At 40.1% G+C, this 20,506-nt stretch overlaps 4 protein-coding genes across 5 annotated transcripts; 2 read left to right on the top strand and 2 right to left on the bottom strand.

The window, feature by feature from the left end:
* Nucleotides 1-274: 274 nt before the first annotated feature.
* Nucleotides 275-3,417, bottom strand: LOC142610658 (fructokinase-like 1, chloroplastic). The gene is made up of 2 exons (XM_075782535.1): nucleotides 2,569-3,417; nucleotides 275-1,255 (listed from the first exon to the last, which is right to left on the bottom strand). Exons 1-2 carry the CDS (start codon nucleotides 3,394-3,396, stop codon nucleotides 563-565), a joined length of 1,521 nt encoding a protein of 506 aa, XP_075638650.1. The 5' UTR covers nucleotides 3,397-3,417; the 3' UTR covers nucleotides 275-562.
* On the top strand, nucleotides 3,368-5,882 carry LOC142610659 (uncharacterized). Of its 2 annotated transcripts, none has more exons than XM_075782537.1 (2): nucleotides 3,368-3,507; nucleotides 5,489-5,882. In XM_075782537.1, exon 2 carries the CDS (start codon nucleotides 5,492-5,494, stop codon nucleotides 5,723-5,725), a length of 234 nt encoding a protein of 77 aa, XP_075638652.1. In that variant the 5' UTR covers nucleotides 3,368-3,507; nucleotides 5,489-5,491; the 3' UTR covers nucleotides 5,726-5,882. The 2 variants fall into 2 exon arrangements, with proteins under 2 accessions (XP_075638652.1, XP_075638651.1); XM_075782536.1 differs by lacking the exon at nucleotides 3,368-3,507 and adding an exon at nucleotides 3,540-3,693.
* Nucleotides 5,883-12,335: 6,453 nt separating this feature from the next.
* Nucleotides 12,336-13,245, bottom strand: LOC142609987 (heme-binding-like protein At3g10130, chloroplastic). Its single transcript, XM_075781708.1, has one exon. The coding sequence runs from the start codon at nucleotides 13,105-13,107 to the stop codon at nucleotides 12,493-12,495; it is 615 nt and encodes a 204-aa protein (XP_075637823.1). The 5' UTR covers nucleotides 13,108-13,245; the 3' UTR covers nucleotides 12,336-12,492.
* Nucleotides 13,246-18,665: 5,420 nt separating this feature from the next.
* On the top strand, nucleotides 18,666-19,609 carry LOC142608772 (uncharacterized). The gene is made up of 2 exons (XM_075780453.1): nucleotides 18,666-18,913; nucleotides 19,063-19,609. Exons 1-2 carry the CDS (start codon nucleotides 18,666-18,668, stop codon nucleotides 19,607-19,609), a joined length of 795 nt encoding a protein of 264 aa, XP_075636568.1.
* Nucleotides 19,610-20,506: the final 897 nt, after the last annotated feature.

Here is a 20,506-nt window from a genome sequence, read left to right as displayed (position 1 = left end):
TAGATCAAGTGGTGGTTAAATATTTGCCAAATGCTCTCCTCAAAGTAATAGTAGTTTCAATTTGTCTCCACAAAAGAGCATATAGCATTGTTGAGATTGACAGCTCTCTATCCAAAAAAACATTTCCTAATAATCCATAACCAAAATCACTAAAATGAATCCTGCTGTATGTGAAAAACCCTTTAAAAGATTAACAGCCTTTGAAGGCTAAACTAAAGGGTGGATATATATATATATAGAGAGAGAGAGAGAGAGAGAGAGAGAGAGAGAAATGTTGACTACAAAAATTCTGATTTCATTACAAGAGGAACAGTTAAGTCATATCTCACCAACAAAATGCACATAATCAAGTGCACTATTATAACTGATTCAGTATGGCCTGGAATCCAACAAATTGGACCCGTTAAAAATTTCATGGAATCTTCTCTAAAACTTCTTCCTCACCTTCATCAGAGACAAAATTCTCAATGCTCCAGATAACATTCAATAAACGCCTTGGAAGCTACAAATGATCATGTTTTATGATCTGCTCAGTGTTTAAGGTATGTAAACCTTTTCTGCTCTACCACATTGAAGGTATATAAACTTGTTCTTTCAAATTTTGTGCTGCACTTTCAGTAGGAAAACCTCTCACAGCACCAATAGTCCATTGTGATATGATTCCTGCAGCAATTGCAAAGCGAAGCTGCCTCTCCAAAATATCTTGATTTTCAAACATCTCAGGGTAAGTGGTCAGCTTTCTCATAATACCTGCCACAACAGCATCACCTGAGCCAGTCCTGTCACAGGTAAATGGGGTGATGAGCACATCTTCTGTCCCAATCACCACTCCATCGAACGAAGGGGTATAGTAATGAATTCGAAGAGTTCCATCAGTCACAAACAAAAATTTAAGACCATCATGCCACAATGGAGAGATTTCTTCTCGTGTATAATGGTAGTAATTTCGCCGGTTCTTGGTTTGCTCAAAATCTTCAGCATAATATTCATGCCTGTAATTTTTTTTCCTCTCATAATAATCTTCATCTAGAAGAAATTCCAGCTCCTGCCTTGAAACCTCAATGATGTTTGCTTCACTCCAGGCTTTCTTGATTATCTCCCTTGTCTCATCACGTGATCTCCACAGAGGCAAGGGCAGATTCAAGTCAAAGAATATAAGACCTCCAAACTTTTTAGACCATGCAATTGCCCTAAAAAGGGTAGATTTCATCAAAGGGGAGATCAGAACCTCTGAATTAAAATGAAAAAGTCTAGCCTGCAACATATAAGTAGAGAGGAGTTTTCATAATAAGTTAACAAGCACAATTCTTGGAGACCATAACTTTCTTCACTTGCAAAGTAATGCCACCATATCAATCAAATAAATTTTACTGCCAAACAAACCAACATATCATTCGTAAGAACAATAAAATTGGTCACTAGTAAATATAAGTTCATTCACTTGTCAACAATAAAGTGGGATCATTAACATGGTTAAGCATGATGCTTTTTTTAAGTTTAGCAATGGAATGATTCCCTTACCTACAATTCAAGTAATTAAAAAAATAATTCTCCTTTTGTAGCTGAGTTAATCAATCTTAAACAATCTTTTCTGCCCAATGATTGGAAAAGGCTATATGCCTCTAATTGTTAAATAAACCTAACCAGCAATAATTTCTGTTTCTTTCAGTTTCATGAAGCTAAAGACATAGAAACTATTGCAGTTACAAAGCTATTAAATTTGCAAGAAATGTAAGACTGCTAGATATTATTCACACAGGGGATTCACTCACTACAATATAAGTCTTAACATCAAATGAGCCAAGTACCTCTAAAATCTGCCACATTGTCTACAAAGCATTGAGAGCTCCTAGAAATTTCAGAATATGTAGCATTCTGTATGTAGATTAGAATCAGAACCAAGTTGCAATTCAAACTCAATAGGTATATGTGGAACCTTAAGCTGATAGTAAAGAATGAATTCAATCACTTAAGCATTAAGTGGTGTCCAACACAACACCACCTATATACTACATTAACCTTAAAAAAATGATAGGTCAACTTTTAAATATGAGAAAAAAGCAAGTAATTATAATATGGCACCAATCATAATCATTGTTACATTAGTTTGTAAGTATTTTATAATAAAATTGGTATTGAATTTAATATTTTTCTATTTAGGAAAAACTTATGACACGGTTTCATGTTGGGCTCCAATCAAATTCAATCATGTGTACATTGAGTCATTGACCAATGTAACAAAAAGACCTATATATAAGTTTTGTCCTTCCTATAAACTATCATTTCTCCTAAAATTGGAATTGAATTTAATATTTGAGTAATGATTAGTTCCTATAAGTATTAGACCAATTATACCAATGTAGCACAACCACCTATATATAAGTTTTGTTCCAAGAGCCTCATAGCTCAAATGAGTCCTCCTGGTATTTCCAACGCAGACATCAGGTTCAAATCCCCACTTCCCCTATTATCGAATTATCAAAACAATACAATATATATATCATTTATGATTTAACCATTATTCTGAAAACATTATACCATATATTTGCATGAATATAAAAGACAGACCTCTTTGAGCACAGCAAGGTTCAATTCATCACCAAGAAGAGAATCCTCAGCAGCCTCTTTCACAACCTCGCTCCTCATCTTCCCATCCTCATCAAACACAATCTTCACGAATGCACACGCAGTTTTCACTCCGCCACTCTTATCAAACTTCACAGCTCGAGTCTGCACTCTCTCCACATTCATCATCCTCACCAGCTCTCCCCCAAACTCGTCCTTCGCAACTTTTCCCATAAACGCCGCACGCCCGCCGAGCCGCACGTGCGAGATCGCCACGTTGGATGGGGGCCCACCTGGGGCTCTCACGAACTCTGGTGGGTCCCACTGGAGATTCTTCCACTCCGAGTACACGTCAGGGTCCATTTGGTTATCGGAGACTCGGACTGTGGGCACAAACTCTTTGCGTGCGCCGCCGAAACAGCAAACCAGAGGTGGGTCCAAGTATGGAAAGTCAATTCCATCGTCGTAGTCGAAGAGTTCGCCGGAATTTGGATCTGGGTCTGCGCTTATAGCTTCGTTTGTGGTCTCTTTAGCTTCAAGTTTGGATTTTTCCACTTGGGTTTTCGTCGAACGCTTGGTTTTCTTTGGTGTAATGGTTGAAGAAGAAGAAGAGGACGAAGTGGGTTTCTTTGTTCTGACTCGGCGAGTGGGTTTTGGCGAGTCAAGAGCTCCATTGTTAGAAGTGTGTGAATCTCTAGCAATATGGGTGAGTGTATGAATATTTTGAGGCTCTGAATCTGAAGCTAAAAATGAAGCTTTTTTGTGATTTTTTTGAAGTTTAAGGTTTGTGAGAAAGAGTGGTAGAGAGTGAAGTAGCTGAAACGAAGCCATGGATTGCGAGATTATATCGGGTCGTAAATATAGGAGTGTTTGTTTTATTCGGGTCGGGTACGGGGCGGTTAAGAGCAATGATAGCTGATATTTTAATCGAACGGAAATCAGGTATTTGTTTACGTAAGCAAAGCATTCTAAACCGTTGGATGAGATACACTTTAATAAAAGGTTCTGACTTTTGGTCATTAATTCTTTGAACTGGGTTTTTCTGTTTTCTGTGTGTAAAACAAATCAAAGGAAAAGGGTCTGAACTCTGAATCAATTCCTTAGTGGGTTTGCTTCTTCTTATTATTGGTGAGGCTTCCTATCTATCCCTTTTTTGTTTTGTGTTTTTTTTTTTTTTCCGGAGAATACTAAGTTATGTACAAGCGTGTTCTGGTTTAATTGAACTGAAATAACTGTATGGGATTGTCTGATTGTTTGTTTGATTTTGGAGTTCAATTTGTTGTTGCTTTCATATGTGTATGAACTTGTCTTTGTTTCAAAATTTCATGGATCTTTTGTTTATGCCCAAATCTGGGTTCTACTCAGATTTTTAGATTTGGGTTCTTGGCCTTTGCCGCGTTCTGATTTTTATTTGGTAATAGGATGCACTAGTTTCATCTTGAACTGAGGATTTTTAAAGGTAGCCTTTTTAGCCAGTTTCTGACCGAGGAAAATTGAGGTTATTTATAGTGACCAAAACAAAATTAAGATCTTAATATGTTGTTATGGTTGTAGTATCTCATTTTATTGATCATAATTGGTCTAATAGGCAATGTTGTTTGACTGTCAAAATGTTGTTTTCATAAGCCAGTTAGTATGCAGTTAGTGTTCTTCCTGTTAGCCGAGGAGCTAACTAGGGTTGCACAGTGTCACTTTCAGTTCTAGTGTGAATTTGATTGGGAGACTATGAAGGTAACCAAACATGATGGCCTCAATTATTTCCATCGTTTAATGATCGTTATAGTTCTAGATATTTATTTTGCTGGTTAAAGGATCATTGTTTGCTTATACTAGATATTTGGGCATGGAATTGAGTCAATTGACATGGTGTAAATGGCGATTTTAGTTTTGTTAGGCTATAAAATTGAAGAGACACATGAGGCCTGGTTGGAAATTATTATGGCATTTGGGATGTGGAACTCTATTTGATAAAAGTTTTGCCTATGTAGAGATGTGATATGTTTTAGTTGTTGATTATAGATTGTGAAAAGAAAGGCTATCCCTTTGGAGTTTTTTATTATTAAGGTTTATTCTATAGATACAAACAAAATATGTTTACGGTGTTGCTTTGTATTTGGAGAGCACTAGAGTTCATGCCTCTGCACAACACATTATATATCTTGAGTGCTTCCTAGTTGGCTGATTGCAGCTCTAATTGGCTAATTGAGATGGCTTTAGCATGATTACCAACTAGACAACTGGTATCTAGTACTATCTGTGAGAACACAGTACACACACACACACACTAAGCTAGTAAGATCAAGTTAGACAGAATGATGGGGTAGCAATTAGCAACACCCCTTTGATTTGATTGTTGATGTAGATATTATTTTGAGTTGATCAAACTACAAATGCACTATATGCTGCGATTGCCAGCTGACTAGATAATCACAGTAGGTGAACTTGCCAGTGTCCTATGGCTTACTGGACATGTTTATGGAGCCCATCATAAGTAAGGACTATGCCAGTTCCATCTCTAAGTGATTAGAGGATCATGATAAACAAAATTTTGAAGTATTTAACTCTGTGGTTACAATATTTGATTCTATCACCTTTTGCAATGGAGTATGTTGAACTTCTGTTAGTAAAACTGTAGGTAAGCAGCTTTATTTGTCGACATTGTGACATTGGACAAAAATAACCATGATGCATGTAAGACTACAGTTGACTTCTAGTGAACGGGCTTGGGTGTGTTAAATTGTTCTATTTGAAGGGGGGTCATTTGTTGGGTAATTTTTTCTTTCTTTCATTTTTTGTACTATGTTGATCTTAGGACTCCTGACCCACTACATGTATGAACACAACACTTCCATCAGAATCTCCTCTTGGATATTGACTTGCAGTTGCTTGGTGAAAGTGAAATGTTGAATCCTTTGTTGTGCAGGAAATGGGTTTATGGACTTTGCTTGAAGCCTGTCTGCTTTTTGCAAATGCATTGGCAATACTGAATGAAGATCGATTCCTTGCTCGGAGAGGATGGACTTTGGCAGAAATTCCTGGAAGTGGAAGAAATTCCGTTAAAGGGCAGATCATAGGGCTCATACATGCATGCCAGTTTTTTAGACTACCCCTGATAATTTTAAATATTATCGTTATTGTTTTAAAGCTCTTCACTGGGTGAAGATGGTAAAATTGACTACCAGTGTGACATATTTATTTGGGTACATTGTGAATTATTGCCTAATTGAGTGGGGTGTATTCAATTCATCAGTGACAGACTCCAAAACAAAGTCAAACAATAGATTAGTTATATTCAGAGAAGCTCGAGTTACTAGTTAGAGACATCTGTTCTAAATTTCATTCTCAGTATCTTATTTTTCCTTATGTTTTTTTGTTTTGGTTTATTTGCCAAAATAAGTTGCCTCTGTTTTCATGGGTTTCTAGCCTTAAAGTGCTGATCAAGGAATGCTGAATAATTTTGAGGAAACTAATTATATACTGATCAGTGATCAAGTATGACTCAATTTAAAAATGGGTTAAAATGGAGGTTATAATTGGACAATCAAGATAAAGTAGACCACGCCAAACAAATATGGCATGCATTCAAGAGCAGCTAGGGGGTATATTAGACTTTTGCCTTTATTTTACAAAAATAATAGTAATATGTCCCTGCTTTGAAACTATTTAAGTCCGTTCTCTATTTTTTAAATTCGATTTTAACAAAATCGAGTTTAGTATAAAATTCGATATCCACAAAATTGCATTATATGTAAATTTTTAATTTTTCACTTAATTTTAATAAAAAAAATTAAGTGACAAAATATGTATAAAACTCGACATTACTAATGTTAAGTTCTACTTGTAACTTGATCTTTTTAAAATCGTGTACTAAAACAAAGCCACAATCTAAATAGTTTCAAAACAAAGGCATTTTGCTTGATTTTTTACAGAGCCAAAGCCCAATTCCCCCAATTAGAATCCTATTACCGAAGCAGGTACTGGAGCAGTCTGAGAATGGGGGGTTTTCACAGTTTCGTTATTGAGTCCAAGTTTTTTCAATTAGTTGTAGAGGAAGGGGGACGTTATTTCTTGTTACAGATTTATGAGAGGGGCAAATATTCTATGAGATCAGTCTTCATGGGTAAAAATGCAACACATTGGCTGATGAAGATCATCGAAGACACTGTTGTTGGGGCAAGCTCCAAACAGTTCTTTTCTTTCAGGGACGGTGACACTGCTTATACTCTCCAGTGCAGCACCGACTCGTTTGGTCAGTTTTTACTCCTGACTGAACTAAAAGCTGGCGGGTGTAGGAGGTCGATCATTATCTCTGAAGGCAAAGAGAGATATGGTTGGAGGGCTTTTGGCCTTGAACTAAGAAAGATGTTGTTTCCCTCCCAATATGCAGTGGGTGGAACTGGCCTTCCAACCTTTATTCCTCAGGTGCATAGGCAATATTTGGAGACTCAACACTCTAGAACTTTTGCTGAAGTTGTGCCAGGCAGTAATGGAAGAGTAGAGGATAGAAAGCAGCCAAAGCAGGTAGGCTCCATTGACAAGGCGAAGAAGACACATCTAGGAGGGGAGAAGATGGAGGGGATTCGGAGTCTCACAGGAGCTAAAATGGGAGTTTTTCCGGTAGGCAAGCCTAATAAGATGGTGGTGGAAGGAGGTGATAGGAGGGAGCAGTGCATTAATGAGGAGTCAGTGGCAGAAAGTAGGATACGTTTCCCAAGCTTCAATTTGAATGCAAAAGCCTATGACAATAGGAAAAGGAGTGATGTAAGGAGACCATGCTGGACAGGGAGAAATCTTATCGTGGAAGTTGACGTGATGGGGAGGAGGCGGGTTTCCTTGGACAGGAAGAAGGGGAGAGATTAGAAGCATAAATGGGTTTCACGGGCTGGCAAGGATTTGCATCAGGGTAAGGTGGGTCTGGGTTTGGGCCCTAATAAGTTGGTGGCCCAACTGACTGGTAGTGAGTCTGGTTTAGGCCCACAGCTTAAAAGCCCAATCTCCTTTGAGCCTGGGGAATCTTCCGTTAAGAGTGTTGAGCCCTTACACTCAGCCGATAAGCACGAGAAGGATGGGGTGTGTCCATGAGCGAGTCCGACGACCCTTGTAACGCCGTCGCAGGTGGCCGGAGGTTTTGTGTGGTCGCCGAAGGTACAGGTTCAGGCCGATAAGGGTGGTTTGTGTCTGTCGGTGTCTTCGGAGCCTCCGACGAGCCCTGTTTTGACGGTACAGGTGATGCGTCGCACCGGGGTTCTGGTGGGTCCGCTTCATCGGCGCTGCGAGCCACCGGTAGGAGTGGCGGGGTGTGCCGGATCCCCTCCGGCGATGGTCTTCAGGCTGAGCTCTGACCGGAATAACACCTTCGGTGCCATTTCGCTGTCGAGTGGGATATTTTCTGAAGGAATGAGGACAGTGTCTCTCAATATAGTGCCACGGTCGTTAGGACCTCTTCTCCCTGACTTCTTTCTGGAGATGGTGCGAGCTGGACCAAGGGGCTTGGGGGCAGTGGGTCAGGAGGTTAATTCTTCTTTTAGCATTGAACTATGCCTTCCTGGGGAGGTTATGCTTGTGGAGGAAGCAGCTGTTGATACAAACTTGTCAGTTGCCTTTCCTCTGCAAATATTCGATCCGAGTGCACCGACAACCTTGGCAGAGTTGGAGGAGGTTGATGAGGTTTTTAGTATTGAGAATAACATAGATATATCTGGGTGGGTGAAACACAGAATTCCTGGTTTTAGTAAATTGGTTGGGTTATCTATGACGCGACATGAGAAATTGTGCATTTCTCTGTTACGGCTTGAAGCAGAGATGGAGGCAGCCAATGTGTTACACAGGAAAATAATGGGCAGTAAAAAGGTGGCTAAGTCCAAAAATAAGGGATGCAGAAAGCTACAAAACCTGATTTCTTCGGTGAATTATGACAAAAGATAGAGGGTGGTCTTGTGATGTTGCTTGTAGCTGGGGATTTTTTAGTGTTTATGAAGATAAAAATGATTTCGTGGAACGTTAAAGGTTTAAATGACCCTCAGAAACGCCTTGTGGTGAAGAACTTGTTGCGGGAGTGGAAGTGTGATGTTGTTTGTTTACAAGAGACAAAAATTGCGAGCATGAATCGTCAGCTGGTTTGTAGTCTGTGGGGTTGCCCATATGTGGACTGGGCTGTGTTGGAGGCGGACCGGACTACTGGTGGTATTTTGCTTATGTGGGACAAAAGGGTTTTGGATAAGCTGGAGATTATGGTTGGTACATTCTCAGTGTCGATAAAGTGGAAAGGGGTGGGGGACGAGTTTATTTGGGCTTGCTCAGGCGTCTATGGTCCAAATGAGAATGTTGAGAGGGGTCTCATGTGGGATGAGTTAGTGGGAGTTCAGCAGTGTTGGAGGATTCCGTGGTGCTGTTTTGGGGACTTTAATATAGTCCGTTTTCCTAGCGAGCGTAGGGGCAAGACCCGTTTTTCCACGGCTATGGAGAAATTTTCTGAATTTGTTGAGGATCTTAACTTGGTTGATTTGCCTTTGGAAGGAGGTAGCTTTACTTGGTCCAGTGGTTTTGATCAACCAATGATGTCTAGGATTGACAGAGCTTTGGTCACTCCTGATTGGGAGGATCATTTTCCAGATGTTTCTCAAAGGATTTTACCCCGTACTGTTTCAGACCACAGTCCAATTCTCTTGGAGGCAGGGGGAATGGCAAGGGGGAAAAGTCCATTCAGATTATAAAATATGTGGTTGAAGTCGGAAGGTTTTGTGGATAGGGTTCAAACCTGGTGGAATCAATATTCCTTTGTAGGTACTCCTAGCTTTGTGCTTGCGAAAAAATTAAAGGCTCTCAAAGAGGACATTGTGCAATGGAATCGCCGAGAGTTTGGTAATGTAGCGCGTCAAAAGAAGCAATTACTGGAGGAATTGATAACATTAGATGCTAAGGAGGGAGATTTTGGTCTCTCTGATGGGGAGAAAGTTCATAGGGCTGGTTTGAGGTCCCAAATGGAGCATCTTCTTTCCTTAGAAGAAATTTCCTGGAGACAAAAATCTAGGATGTTATGTATCAAAGAAGGGGATAATAACACCAAATTTTTTCACAAAATGGCTAATTCCCACAGACGATCCAATCACTTAAGGACCTTGGAGGTGGATTGGGTGGTTTTTGAAGAGGCTTCCGAGGTAACTTATCAAGTTGTACAATTTTATAAAAATTTGTACAAGGAGACTGAGGAGTGGAGCCCTTTAGTGGAGGGTTTGGAATTTGATCGTATCGAGAATAGAGAGAGGGTTTGGCTTGAAAGGAAATTTGAGAGAGAGGAGATTCTTCAAGTTGTTAGGGGTTTGGAAGGGGACAAAGCTCCAGGTCCGGATGGGTTTACTATGGCGTTCTATCATCATTGCTGGATGATAGTAGAGAAAGATGTCCTAGCGGTCTTTGAAGAGTTTTTCCATCATTGCAAGTTTGAAAAATCCCTTAATGCGACCTTCATTGCTTTAATTCCTAAAAAGAATGATGCTTCCAATATTAGAGATTTTCGACCTATTAGCTTGGTGGGGAGTGTGTATAAAATCTTGGTTAAGGTCCTGGCAAATCGCTTGAGAGTGGTTTTAGATCAGTTGATTTCTGAGAATCAAACAGCTTTGTGGGTGGGAGACAAATCCTTGACTCGGTTCTCATTGCGAATGAGTGTGTGGATAGTCGTGGGAAGAGTAGGGTTCCTAGAGTCTTTTGTAAGCTCAATATGGAGAAAGCCTATGATCATGTGAATTGGGAGGCTTTGTTGTATCTGCTAAATAGGATGGGTTTTGGAGTGAAGTGGTGTAAGTGGATACGTTCTTGTATATCCACAATTCAGTTCTCTGTTTTGGTTAATGGGTCCCCAGCTGATTTCTTTGGTAGCTCAAGGGGTTTAAGACAAGGAGATCCGCTATCTCCTATGCTGTTTTTGATCTTGATGGAGGTGTTTAGTAGGATGTTAAGGAGAATGGAGGGAGCTGGCTTGATTCGTGGTTTTGATCTTGGAGGTAGGAGGGATGGTGGGGAACGTGTTTCACATCTCTTATTTGCAGATGATACCATCCTCTTTTGTGATGCAGATGTGGAGCAAATTCTTCATATTCGGTTGTTGCTCCTTAGTTTTCAGGCGGTAACGGGTTTGAAGGTCAATGTGCATAAGAGCGAAATGGTTCCTATAGGGGAGGTTGGTGATGTGCATGCTCTGGTTGATATATTGGGCTGCAGAGTTGGATCTTTACTTATGTTGTATCTTGGCATGCCACTGGGGGCTCCTCACAATTCCCCTTTAATTTGGAATACAATTTTGGAAAAGATTAAGCGGAAATTATCTGGGTGGAAGAAGTTGTACTTGTCTAAGGGGGGTCGTTTGATGCTTCTCAAGAGTACGCTTTCTAGTCTTCCGACTTACTTTCTATCGCTATTCACTATTCCTACTCATGTGGCTAATAAAATTGAAAAGTTGCAAAGGGATTTCCTTTGGGGAGAGAGCAAGATTCATTTGGTTGGTTGGGACAAAGTTTGTGCGCCTATAACCAATGGTGGCTTAGGGATCAGGAAACTCACTACCTTTAATAGGCTTTGTTGGGGAAATGGTTGTGGCGGTTTGGAAAGGAAGAAGGTCGGCTATGGAGGCGGGTTGTAGCTTCAAAATATAGGGAAGAATGGGGGGGATGGACCTCAAAGCTGGGTAGGGGAGCTCATGGGTGTGGTTTGTGGAGAAGCATCCGCATGTGTTGGGAGGATTTCAGCAAAAATTGTCAGTTTGTGGTTGGATTGGGGAATAGAGTGAGGTTTTGGCAGGATGGGTGGCATGGGGATCAACCTTTTCAATTGGCTTTTCCAAGGTTGTATGGCATTTCCATTGCGAAGGAGGCTTCTGTTGAAGCTTCTTTGCTTAGGCAGGGGGCGGAGGATGGAAGATTTTGGAATGTTCGGTTTAGTAGATTTTTTAATGATTGGGAGATGGATGAAGGGCTGCGGTTTCTTCGTATGTTGGGTGCTATAACCCCTCCTATGGATGTTGGAGATCGGATGAGATGGAAATTGAAGCCTAATGGAGCTTTTGACATCCGGTCGTACTATAACAAATTAAGAAATTCTCCTTCAACTATCTTTCCTTGGAAAGCTATTTGGAGAGTAAAGGCCCCAAGGCGAGTTTCTTTTTTTGTTTGGTGTGTAGCTTGGAATAAGATCCTAACGGGAGATAATCTGAGATTGAGGAGATTGGATTTTGTGGATTGGTACATTATGTGCCGTCATTGTGGAGAGACGGTAGATCACCTTCTTCTTCATTGTGAAATGGCCTACCGGTTATGGAGCTTTGTTTTTATAACTTTTGGTTTGGCCTGGGTTATGCCTAGATCGATTCCTGAATTGCTTTTTGGTTGGTGGAATTGGCTGGGGAAGCATTCATCTCAAATCTGGAATTTAGTCCCGCTATGCATCCTTTGGTGTATTTGGAAGGAGCGAAACCGGAGGACTTTTGAGGATTTGGATAGCTCTAGTGATTAGTTGCTTGTTTTTTTAGTGGAACTCTCTTTGATTGGTCTCGCGCGTGGGGACTCACGTCTAGTGATTCCTTTCCTTCTTTTCTTTGCTCCCTTTTCTTTTAGTAATTTACTTGTTGCCTTTGTTTCTCTTTGTTTTCTTCTTCTTGTATCTCCTGGGTTGCTCTGTATTTTTTCAGGCATAGAGTAACCTTTCGTATATATATCACTCTTACTTATCAAAAAAAAAATTCCCCCAGGGAGCAGAGAAGATCAACAACTTGGCTATTAAGATACAACAGTTGACGATGCATTTTATTCAAATCCCAATACTTATTACATCACCACCTGAGTTACAATCTCAAACATGAACACTGAACCAGTAGACAAAAGAAACAGAAAAAAACTCAACAGCTCCTACTACATAAACATTAGGCTTCAAACCTCACTCAATTGGGATCATAACCTCGTTGGTCCTGAATGGAGGCAAAGTCCAAGGTGGGTTATACCTTGCCAACAAGAACTCCCCAATTATCTTGTACCCATCTCTCTCCAAGCTCTGCTTAAGCTTCTCCACCTTTTCCTTCACCACTTCCTCAGTTGCTACTCCCCCAAACTTCACCACCCCATACTTCCTCTCCCCTTCCTCTCTTATCACCACTCTCTCATCCACCGGCTTTGGCGCCTCCTCCGCCTTCTGGTACTTCTCTGGCAACAAAAATTGCATAGTCACCCTCTTACTCTCCTCATCCCCACCAGCCTTGGTCACAACTGGAGCTGTCATGGCAATCTTTTCAGCTGAGCTTTCTGGGGCCTTTGTTATCACTGGTGCAGTCATTGCAATCTTTTCAGGCTTAGTGTTCTGAGGATTGCCTAAGGCACCAATGTAATTGGCCAATACAGTAAAGCCACCATCTTTGTTGCCCTTGAATTGTGTTGGGTCATATGTGACTTCAGCTATGACTGAAGGTGCATACATGCGGATTTCATAATCAGCTAAGGCTTGGATCACTTTGTATTTTGGGGTTTCAACACTGATCTTTCCCAACACCATACCCATCTTGAAGAATTGGTTATAGAGGGACTGATACTAATGGTATCTTTATATAGATTTAGAGAATAATGGGGTGAGTTTTCTCTGGATTGTTGTTGCTTGGAGAGGGGGTTTTAGTTTAGACTAATTTGGAGTATTGTTGGTGAATGAGTGACGGGAATTCAGGGATGCATTTGTGGACTATATTTGTCCACGACCTCTTAATAAGGCAAGTAGTTTTACTAGGTTGTCCGTCACAGCTCTTTTTGTAATTAGTATTTTGTACCTTTTTTTTTTTTTTTTTTTGAGAAAATTTATTTGTAGTGTCAGCAACCATGAAAAGACAAACCGTTCAACGATCCTCAAATCTGATTATGATCTTTATGCAAGTGCAAAAGAAAGAAAGTCTTGTTGCCAGATTTTGGGCCAATTAATGTTGAACAATAGTGTCAATAGCCCGGCATTATTATTGTAAACATCTGAGCTTAAATCCTCAATTAATGTACGTTACAAAGATAATTTGTAATATCAACGTGCAATTAAAAAGTTGCACATAGTAAAAAGTTTCTCTGCTGCTTGAGAGTACAGGGTCTGAGCTCTAACTTTCTTGCACTGTAGAATAGATTGTCCCTTCTTGTGAAGGAGCTGTTAGGTTCCTTGGAGTTCCATGTGTACTCCTAGGCTTATTGGGTTTTTTCCAAGGGGTTTGGGAAACAATTTTTGAGAGGTGAGTTTGGAAAACAAAGTCTATAGATGATCTGGCACAATCCTGGAAACACCTTTCTCTATCAAAAAGGGAAGGCCCGGGCTGTTCTCTAACAGCAGAAGAGAGTGTCAAACAATTCTCCATTGCTGCCAAATTCACAACGAAGAGAGCTATCAATGTTGACTCGATAGCAAGGACTTTCACTCCTTTGTGGCGAGCAAAAGATGGCTTTGGGATTCAAAAGATTGGAGATCATGAAATACTATTTTCCTTTGACACTAAAGAAGAGGTTGACAGAATTCTCAGTAGTGAACCATGGAGCTTCGATAAGCACTTGGTGGTCATGCAACATTATGACCATGATTTACCGTTGGAGGATATCAAGTTTGATAGGACCACCTTTCGGGTGCAAGTCCATGGACTCCCAATTAAGTATATGATTATTGTAGCAACAGAAAAAATATGTGGAGTCGTAGGGGAGGTTATCAGTCAATCAGATCCAAAACTTTAAAATGGGGCAACTTTATTCGGGTTAAAGTCGCAATGGATATAACAATGCCAATATGTTGGGGTCGCCTAGTTTCCTTGAATGATGAGAAGCAAGTGTGGATTTCTTTTAAGTATGAAAGATTACCCAATATTTGCTACTGGTGTGGTTGCCTCACACATGACGATCGAGACTGCGAGCTTTGGATTGAAAGTGAAGGGACCCTTAAGAGTGAGCAGAGGGAGTTCAAGCCTAGTCTGCTAGCACAGCCATTTGTGGTATCCAAAAGACACACAGTTTATGTGTGGGGCTATTATTCGAACATAAAGAAAACCAGCCTCAGAAAAGATGGCACTCCGATGGAGAAAGACAGACTAGCACAGCCCCACCATTCAGAGCCGATCACCATGCCGGAGAGGGAACCACAAGCTGTGAACCGTTATAGGTCGAGAGTTAATTCACAATCAATGTGCAACGGTCACAGCAATTTACAACCCATTAATGCCGCAATCCCACCTATCACGCACGCACATAAGTCTGCACTTAATGACTTGCCAGAAGAAGCCAACAATGCAGAGAAGTCCAGAAGTGTTGAAACGGTGGAATTAGAAGAAGGTTACAACTTACAAGGCTGAGGTGTCAGGAAAGGAAAAAACTTATGAGGTGGAATCAAAGTCACGTGAGGGACTTAATTGTGAGAATCCAATTCAAGGAAACAATTCAAAAAACAACCACGTGCCTGATAGGGTTTCTACCCTTGCAAAATGTGTCCTCCCTTCTTGGACACGCAGGTCTAGGCCGGCCACCCAAATTCAGAAAACACAAACAGAAAAAATTACAGGGAAGAAGAGCAAGCATGTGAATTCAGGTGACCAAGTGGAGGCATCTTTAAAGCGGCTTTAGATTTCTCAAAATGGTGACGAAGCATCTAGTATATTGGCGGAGGCTAAAATTCAGCCCCGCCAAGAGCAATGAGTTGCCTAGCTTGGAACTGTCGTGAGCTTAGGAACCTATGTACAGGGAGAGAGCTTGTGGAAATCACACGAGCAAAAGATCCCTCTGTAATGTTTATGGCCGAGACACTTACAGATGATGCAAGGCTGGAGATTGTACAACGAAGCATAGAACACGATCATTGATGGGTGGTTCCAAAGGAAGGTAGAGGTGGTGGTTTGGCTCTGTTTTGGAAGTCTTCAATAAATCTGACAGTAGTGGGATCATGCAAATATTATATTGATGCTATCATAGATAGGGGTTCAGAAAACGAATGGCATTTAACCGGATTCTATGGTGAACCTGAAACAGCAAGAAGGTCAGAAGCATGGGAGAAACTCAAGTATCTCAATTCTCAATTTGAAATCCCTTGGTTATGTTTTGGGGACTTTAATGAGATAATTAGACAAGATGAGAAGGTGGGAGGAGCATTAAGACCCCATAATCAAATGCAATTGTTTAGAGAAGTGTTAGACGAATGCGGATTTATGGATTTGGGTTATGTAGAACCAAAATTTACATGGGCTAGACACTTTGACAATGGCAACTCAATTTGGGAGTGATTAGATTGAGGTTTGGCCACCAACAATTGGTTTTTAAAATTTCTTGGTACGAGGGTTCAGCATTTACGGTGTGATTCCTCGAATCACAACCCAATCCTCGCTGTACTTTTGGGATTGGATCCTCCTAAAAGAAAGAAAGTGTTTCGGTTTGAAGAAATGTGGTTGTTGAATCCTGGTTGTTCTGAAATTGTTGAAGCCGTGTGGAATAGGTGTGAATCCGAACCTATGAATGGGATTTTAAGTAGAGTTGAAAAATGTGGTAGGGATTTGAGTTGGTGGGATAAGAATGTGTTTGGGAATGTGAGACGGGAGTTGGAAAAATTAAAAAAACTTCTACCAAAGGCTGAAGAGGAGGCTATCCTAAGGGGTGACAATACTAGGGTTCGAATATTTAAAAAAGAAATTGAAGAGTGGCGTGATAAGGAGGCTACAATGTGGGCTCAGAGGTCAAGACTATTATGGGCAAGGGAAGGTGATAAAAATTTGAGGTATTTTCATAGTTGTGCTACGAAAAGATACCGAAAAAATTTGATAGAAGGTATGAGAGATGAAGAGGGTTCATAGAAGACCGACCTGGAAGACATTACAGAAATTCTTATAAGTTACTACCAATCACTCTTCACTTCTACAGGTCCAACGAAGTCTTCACAGGTGTGAGAGTGTGTACCTAGGGTGATTACTGAGGAGATGAATGACCTACTAAGCCAAAGATTTGAAATACATGAAGTTGAAGTAGCCTTGCAACAAATGGCTCCCCTTAAAGCCCCTGGTCCAGACGGAATGCCACCATTATTCTATCAACACTTTTGGGGAACGGTTAGTCATGATGTTACCTCCTCCGTCCTCATGTGGCTAAACTCAGGTACATTGCCGCTTTCTCTTAACCATACTTTTATCACACTGATCCCTAAAACTAGCTCCCCTAAACATGCCCACCAATTTCGCCCTATTAGCTTGTGTAACGTGTTGTATAAAATTTTCTCAAAAGTTTTAGCCAACCGTTTAAAACAAGTTTTACCTTCCATCATTACAGAACACCAATCTGCCTTCACCAAAGATAGACATATTTCTAATAATATAATGGTGGCATTTGAGACCTTACATTATTTGAAAAGATATAAATCTGGCTATCATGGCTACATGACTATTAAACTTGATATGAGTAAGACATATGATAGGGTGGAATGACCTTTTTTGGAAGGAATAATGAGGAGGTTGGGGTTCAATGAAGGATGGATAAATCTGATTATGTTGTGTGTAAAAACTATTACATACTCAGTTTTGGTGAATGGAGAACCTTGTGGTATGATTTACCCAACAAGGGGTATTAGGCAAGGCGACCCTATTTCCCCTTTCCTGTTAAACTTGTTTGAAAAGATATAAATCTGGCTGTCATGGCTACATGGTTATTAAACTTGATATGAGTAAGACATGTGATAGGGTGGAATGGCCTTTTTTGGAAGTAATAATGAGGAGGTTGGGGTTCAATGAAGGATGGATAAATCTAATTATGTTGTGTGTAAAAATTGTAACATACTCAGTTTTGGTGAATGGAGAACCTTGTGGTATGATTCACCCAACAAGGGGTATTAGGCAAGACGACCCTATTTCCCCTTTCCTATTTCTACTTTGCACTGAAGGGTTGAATGGGCTGATCAAAAAAGCAGAAGGGAATGGGGATATCCATGGCTTCTCCCTATGTAGAAGAGGCCCAAAACTAACACATTTGTTGTTTACAGATGATAGTCTCCTTTTTTGCAGGGCAACAATGGAGGAGTGTGGCAAAGTGTTGGATATTTTGAATGTCTATGAAGTTGCTTCCAGTCAAAAAATAAACAGAAGCAAGACGACACTTTTCTTCAACAAAGCAACTAATGGTGCCATAAAGGACCAAATTAAAGAAGCATGGGGTGTACCAAAAATTATGCAATACAAAAAGTACTTGGGTCTACCATCTTTTGTGGGGAAAGGAAAAAAAAGCAAGCTTCAATTACATTAAGGAGCGAGTGTAGCAGAAAATTCAAGGATGGAAAGGAAAGTTACACTCACAAGCAGGAAGGGAGGTATTGATAAAATCAGTCATCCAAGCCATTCCCACACATACAATAGGATGTTTCAAAATTCCAATGGGCCTATGTAATGAAATTGAGGCCATGATTAAAAAAAATTTTGGGGACAACGAGGCGATTGGTGGAAGATCCATTGGGTTAAATGGGATGACTTGACCAAGGCCAAAGAGTGGGTGGCATGGGCTTTAGAGACTTAGCAAAGTTCAATGATTCATTGCTAGCAAAGCAAGCGTGGCGTCTTTTGCATAATCACAATTCCCTATTCTACAAAGTTTTCAAGGCTCGATTTTTTCCAAACACAACGATTATGGAGGCCAAGGATTCAAGAATGGGATCTTATGCTTGGAGGAGTATACTTATAGGGAGGGATGTTATTCAAAGGGGGGCTAGGTGGAGAGTTGGTGATGGGAAAAAAAATCAGAATTTGGCAAGATCATTGGTTGCCAAGAAAGCACCCTCCACATGTGTCATCCTATACATTGGCTGAATTGGAGAACTCTAAAGTGGATATCCTTATCGACCCAAATAGGAGGCAGTGGAATGAAGAGATGTTATACGGGCTATTTAACACAGAGGAAGCTAACTTGATTAATACTATTCCCTTAAGCAATGAAGCATCAGAGGATGTCCTGTTCTGGCCTCACTCAAGCAACAAACAATACAATTGCAAGACCGGTTACAGATTCTTAAAAATGGAAGAGGAACTAAATGGTGAACAACGGGTGTCTACAAATGATGAGAAGCAACTGTGGAATGTAGTGTGATCCATGCGAGTTCCTCCTAAGGTGAAAACGATGCTATGGCGTGCTTGCCATGAGGCTATGCCTACGAAGAAGGCGTTGTTCTGTCGAACCATCACAGCAGATTCAGTGTGTGTCAGATGCCATGCCCATCCAGAAGACGCCTTGCACGCTTTGTGGTCTTGCCATGAATTAGACTCGGTGTGGTCAGATTTGGAGCTATGGAGTTTTCAGGTTTCAACTCAGTTCGTGACATTCAAAGAGCTATTATTGTGGTTAATTAAAAACAACCACCATCTCGAGCTCTTCGCAGTCACAGCTTGGACAATCTAGAACCAGCGGAACCGAGTTCGCCTCAACCAGCGAACTCACTACAGCAGATTCCTAACCTCTCGAAGACTTGGCTCACTAAATACCATGCTAGGCAAGTATGTCCACCTACACCAGTGCAGCAAACTCACCGTCCCAAAACACGTTGGAGGCCACCACCATCTGAGCTCTTCAAAATAAACTTTGATGGTGCTGTCTTCCCACATGTTAAGAAGTTAGGCATAAGCGTTGTGATAAGAGACCACCAAGGACTAGTGATTGCATCCTGCTCAAAACCGGTGCACCAAGAATTATGCAGTGATGATATTGAGGCGAAAGCAGCGGGCTGGGCTCTTTCTTTTGCACTGGACGTGGGAGTGAAACAAGCCATCTTGGAGGGTGATTCGTTGACTGTTATTAGAGGGTTAATGGAGGAAGAAAGGCTGCTAGTACCATTGGGTTTGCTCATTAAGGATGCAAAACAGTTGTCCCAACGTTTTGAAAAATTACTTTACTCTCATGCAAAGAGAGAATGTAATAATTTAGCTCATAATTTGGCTAGACATGCCGCTGGCATTCCAGATTTTTTAGTTTGGATTGAGGATATTCCTCCACAATTTCATGATGTACTTCAAGCCGATTTATTAGGCTTAACTGAATAAAATCAACTTATGTTGTTTCCTCAAAAAAAAATCCTCAATTCTCCAACCATCAAATTATATATATATATATATATATATATATATATATATATATATTGAACCCTTTATTTGTAGGGCATTTTCAAATTAAATCATAAAATTTTCATTTTTCAAATTAAAATTGAATTTTTTAGATGGCTACAAACTAAATCTTATACTTTCGTAATTAGTTTCAAATCAAACCCAAACTTCTAAAATTTTATCAATTTAAATCCCCCAATTAAACTTGAAAATCAAATTCAAAAGGTCCTAAGTTTAAATTAATATTAATAGGGTTTCAGAAGCTCATGATTCAATTTGAACTGGTGAAAGTGTTTTGAAATTTTTGAAATTATAAGTTTTAATTTGAAATCACTCCTAAAAAATGGGGTTTAAATAATACTTGACACACACACACTTCTATACGCTGCGTATGGTTTCCCACAACCATATATCACGAGAATTGGATCATGATAAGAAAAACAAATCAATGAAAATAGACCATCCCAAACAGAAGTCACCAAACCGACTTCTAGTTCATAAATTTTGAAAGCATGAATTTTCTGTAGCAATCCACTTGTTAGCACAAATTCCATAGCCCAGAATTAGAAGTCATTTTCTGCGAGGAATTTCCTTCTGATTTGGTAACAAAATTTCCAAACCATTGCCAGTCAGCAGGTCTGTTCAAACAAGGCTGCTAGTTGAAAAATCAGATCCTCCAGAGAAAAAAAAAAAAAAAAAAAATGATAACACCCGAGGAAGCCTATATCAATCTTTTGTGTACACTATTTGATAGGGTGTGAGATATTTCCTATAAATAAAAAAAAATAATAATAAAAAAAAAAAACAAAAACAGTATGCACTATGCATGTGCATATA

The sequence above is a fragment of the Castanea sativa genome, chromosome 9 (genome assembly GCF_040712315.1).
Source record: "Castanea sativa cultivar Marrone di Chiusa Pesio chromosome 9, ASM4071231v1".
NCBI lineage: Eukaryota > Viridiplantae > Streptophyta > Magnoliopsida > Fagales > Fagaceae > Castanea > Castanea sativa.
The sequence above is the reverse complement of the archived record's forward strand: the minus strand, read 5'-3'. Positions and strand labels throughout refer to the sequence as shown.

Bases quoted from the DNA above. Each gene is read 5' to 3' on its own strand.
- LOC142610658 (XM_075782535.1), bottom strand. From the start codon at position 3,396: ATGGCTTCGTTTCAGCTACTTCACTCTCTACCACTCTTTCTCACAAAC. The intron at 1,256-2,568 runs GTCTGTCTTTTA...TATATGTTGCAG, and splicing joins ACCTTGCTGTGCTCAAAGAG to GCTAGACTTTTTCATTTTAA.
- LOC142610659 (XM_075782537.1), top strand. From the start codon at position 5,492: ATGGGTTTATGGACTTTGCTTGAAGCCTGTCTGCTTTTTGCAAATGCA.
- LOC142609987 (XM_075781708.1), bottom strand. From the start codon at position 13,107: ATGGGTATGGTGTTGGGAAAGATCAGTGTTGAAACCCCAAAATACAAA.
- LOC142608772 (XM_075780453.1), top strand. From the start codon at position 18,666: ATGCGAGTTCCTCCTAAGGTGAAAACGATGCTATGGCGTGCTTGCCAT. The intron at 18,914-19,062 runs GTTAATTAAAAA...ATACCATGCTAG, and splicing joins TTCAAAGAGCTATTATTGTG to GCAAGTATGTCCACCTACAC.